This window comes from Arachis duranensis, chromosome 9 (assembly GCF_000817695.3).
Source record: "Arachis duranensis cultivar V14167 chromosome 9, aradu.V14167.gnm2.J7QH, whole genome shotgun sequence".
In the NCBI taxonomy this organism is placed as follows: Eukaryota; Viridiplantae; Streptophyta; class Magnoliopsida; order Fabales; family Fabaceae; genus Arachis; species Arachis duranensis.
This window is the reverse complement of record NC_029780.3, coordinates 10,038,148-10,041,662: the sequence shown is the minus strand read 5'-3', so window position 1 is coordinate 10,041,662 and position 3,515 is coordinate 10,038,148. Positions and strand designations below refer to the sequence as shown.

At 26.4% G+C, this 3,515-nt stretch overlaps 1 protein-coding gene across 1 annotated transcript in view; it reads left to right on the top strand.

Moving 5' to 3' along the window:
* The first annotated feature begins 610 nt into the window (after window positions 1–610).
* Window positions 611–3,515, top strand: part of LOC107464667 (phenylacetaldehyde oxime monooxygenase CYP71AN24) — a 5,103-nt gene continuing 2,198 nt past the window's right edge. Inside the window, exon 1 of the mRNA XM_016083607.3 lies at window positions 611–1,589. Within this exon, the coding sequence (XP_015939093.1) occupies window positions 648–1,589 (942 nt within the window). The 5' untranslated portion in view covers window positions 611–647. The remainder of the gene's footprint in view (window positions 1,590–3,515) is intronic.

Sequence of the window (3,515 nt, the reverse complement as noted above, 5' to 3'; positions counted from 1 at the left end):
AATTAAAATGATATTTTTATTTTTTTATAATTAATTATAAGTACATTTTAGTATATTTTTTAAATAAATACTTTAAAAAATAATGTAATCTGTGTGTTAAAAAAAATTAGAATACTTTTATTATTTTGATTTTTTTAGCAGTTATATATAACCCTTGTAAATTATATTTTTTTTTCAGATTAAATAATACATAAAATTCTTTCTTTAATTATTCTCTTGTTTCTAACTCTATGCATCACATTTTCATTTGTCCACAGTATTGTCATATTGATATGTGTAAATACTTAAATGTAGTTTCGTACCATAACAAACGCTTATTTTGTTTATTTATTTAATCATATATTAGTATATTAATAAAAATTAGTTCACTTTTTAATTTAAATAATATTATTTAATTAATTTAAATATTTATTTTTATAAAAAAATATTTATTTTTAATTTTTTTAAAAATTGAATAATAGACCATTTTTAAAGAATATCTAATTGCATCCAATAATAAAAAAGTAGTGGAGTGTGTGCACGTTACTGGTGTTTATGATAATGAATAGAGCTAACATGACTATATATACAAGTGGGTTATGGGCTTCTATATATGCTTCGCAAAAGGATATACATAATAAGAATTAAGAAAGAAGTTAACAATAATAATGGCTTTCAAGACTTGGATCTACGACCAAATCCAAGAACCCCTTTTTTCCAACATTCACCTATGGCTACTCTTTGCAATCACCGTCTTCTTCGTCTTCAACCACACAAAGAAACGCAAACCCAATCCAATGAACCTTCCTCCATCACCACCAAAACTACCCTTCATCGGAAACCTCCTCCAGTTCGGCACACTCCCACACCTTTCTCTCCGAAACCTCTCCAAAACTTACGGCGACATCATGATGCTACAATTGGGTCAAAGACCCAGCCCAACTCTGGTAGTTTCATCCGCCGAACTTGCAAAAAAGATAGCCAAAAACTACGACCTAGTTTTCTCAAACCGGCCACAAAACACGGCCACGAAGATCTTGTTGTACGGCGCCACCGACGTCGGGTTCGGGCTCTACGGAGACGACTGGAGGCAGAAGAGGAAGATATGCGTGCTCCAGCTTCTTAGCACGAGAAGAGTGCAATCATTCAGAGCGGTCCGAGAAGAGGAAGTTGAAGAGATGGTGAGGGTGTTGGTGAGAGCGAGTTCAAACGACGAAGCGGTGAACTTGGGGGAGATGGTGGTTTCGAGTTCGAACAACATAGTTTGTAAGTGCGCGTTGGGAAGAAAGTACGGAAAAGAAGGTGGGATTCAAGATTTGGCGAGGAGAGTGATGATTTATTTGACGGCGTTTACGGTGGGGGATTATTTTCCGGCATTGGGTTGGGTTGATGTGGTTAGCGGGAAGATTGGGAGGTATAGAGAGACTTTTAGAACGTTGGATGGATTGTTTGATAAGGTTATTGAAGAGCATAAAATGGCAAAGAAGGAAGAAAGTGATGGTAGTAATAATAAGAAGGATTTGGTGGATGTACTACTTGGAATTCAAGAAGATGCTATGGTTGATGGGGAGTATATGCTTACCAATGATGACATTAAATCACTTCTCATGGTATGCCCTATCTATCTATCTATCTTTTCTCTGCTCCTTTCTTAGCTTTCAATACATAAAAACTCAGTTGAAATCGCCTTCACGACTTTACATGAAAATCAATTATACATGAGTTTTCATTTTTTCGATCAATTTCATAACCAACAATAATACATCTGCTACTCCATAAAGTGACCCACCCCTCACTAGTTTTTATGTAAAGGCAAAAAAATATAAAAAAATTCGACGAACCATAATTTATTGTTTTGGGTTAATATTTTAATCATTAACCTAATTTTTTTAGTTATCAATTTATCTATTAATATACTTCTAATTTATGCTTTTAAATGTTGTTGGTTAACGTTGATAAAAAATAATAAATTTTATTGATTTTTTAATATTTTTCAAAAATATTATTATATATATGAATGCTAAAAATTAATTATTCAATTAGTCATTATATATTTTAAAATATATTTTATATTAATAATTAAAATAATAATTACTTTTTTTATATATCTAACATGATTGAAAGACATCAGATATAAATTTTTAAATTGTTTAATATATTTGACTAATAAGTTATAATTATAAAATTTTTAACTATCATTTTTGTACGAAAATTATTAATGTTGCAAGTGTAAGATGTATAAAATTAGTCCCACATTAAAAAAAGTAAAGAAAAATGAAGAGTTTATAAAATGAGAGATCTATTAACTTATTATTTTAAAGTTTTTGAGTTAGATACGGTATTTTCTCATCTGGTGATCAAGAACTTCTCATTCTAGTCCAACAAAAATAACTTTAAGCAAATAATATTTTGGTCAGCTTGGTTTAATTAAAAAATAATTTTAGTAACTAAGAATTAATTAGTAAAAATAAAAGTTTTAAAAAACTAATAATTTCTTACTAATAGATCATTAATGCATTAAATTTAATTTTTATACATAGACTAACCATGATTTACGTTCATATATTACATAATTTTCACAATACTTGTGATAAAAATAGAGACATAAATTATTATATTTTATATATTTACGTTCATATTTTTTTTCTTTAGTTAGATTTGCAATCTCTTATTTATATTTGATTTCTATATTTTTACGAATTAGCAACATAACTCATAATTGAATAATAAATTTTGCATAAAAAGTTGGAGTATACTAATTAAACGCATATTATACTTATTTGGGTGTTATTAAATTAATAAAAAGGATAATAATTTTTTATTTTTAGGATATTTAGTAAATTTTTAATGATAAAAATAAATATTAAAAAATAAAAAATATTTTTTAAGAAATTATAATTTATATTTTTTAAATATTTTCTTATAATTGATGAATAAAAATTTTTTTTGGAGTAAATATAAAATTATTTTATTTTTCAATAAATTTTTTTAATAAAAAACTCGAAAAAATATATTTTTTCACCCAAACAAATAAATTGCCAATTACAAAAAAGGAAAGTGAAATTTAGAAAAAAGTAAGAAACCGAAAGGATACGTAATGTTTTTGTCCCATATGTATTGTCCCATAACATGAATTCAACAGATGAGGTCAAAGGATATATTACGTATCTCATTCAGATCATTCATCTCTTATCCAATATTTACGAAACTGAGTCATATTATTAGTGCCTTACAGACAAGGGAACGACAATATAATATGTCTCATCTTTCACTTTATTAATTAATAATTAAATAAATAAATAAATAAAAGAAAAAGAATCCGACTTTTTAAGCTAAGCCTTAATTTCTTGTATTTATTAATTATGTGCTAAGTAGACAAAAATTATATATTTAATTAAATTATTATTTAATAATTTTTAATTATTAATTTTATATATACATAAATATAAATCCATTTTTCTTGTTAAATTGTATATTTTAAATATCTTATCAAACATATATATATTTAAAAAATATTATTTTTTCTAATCGAGTAA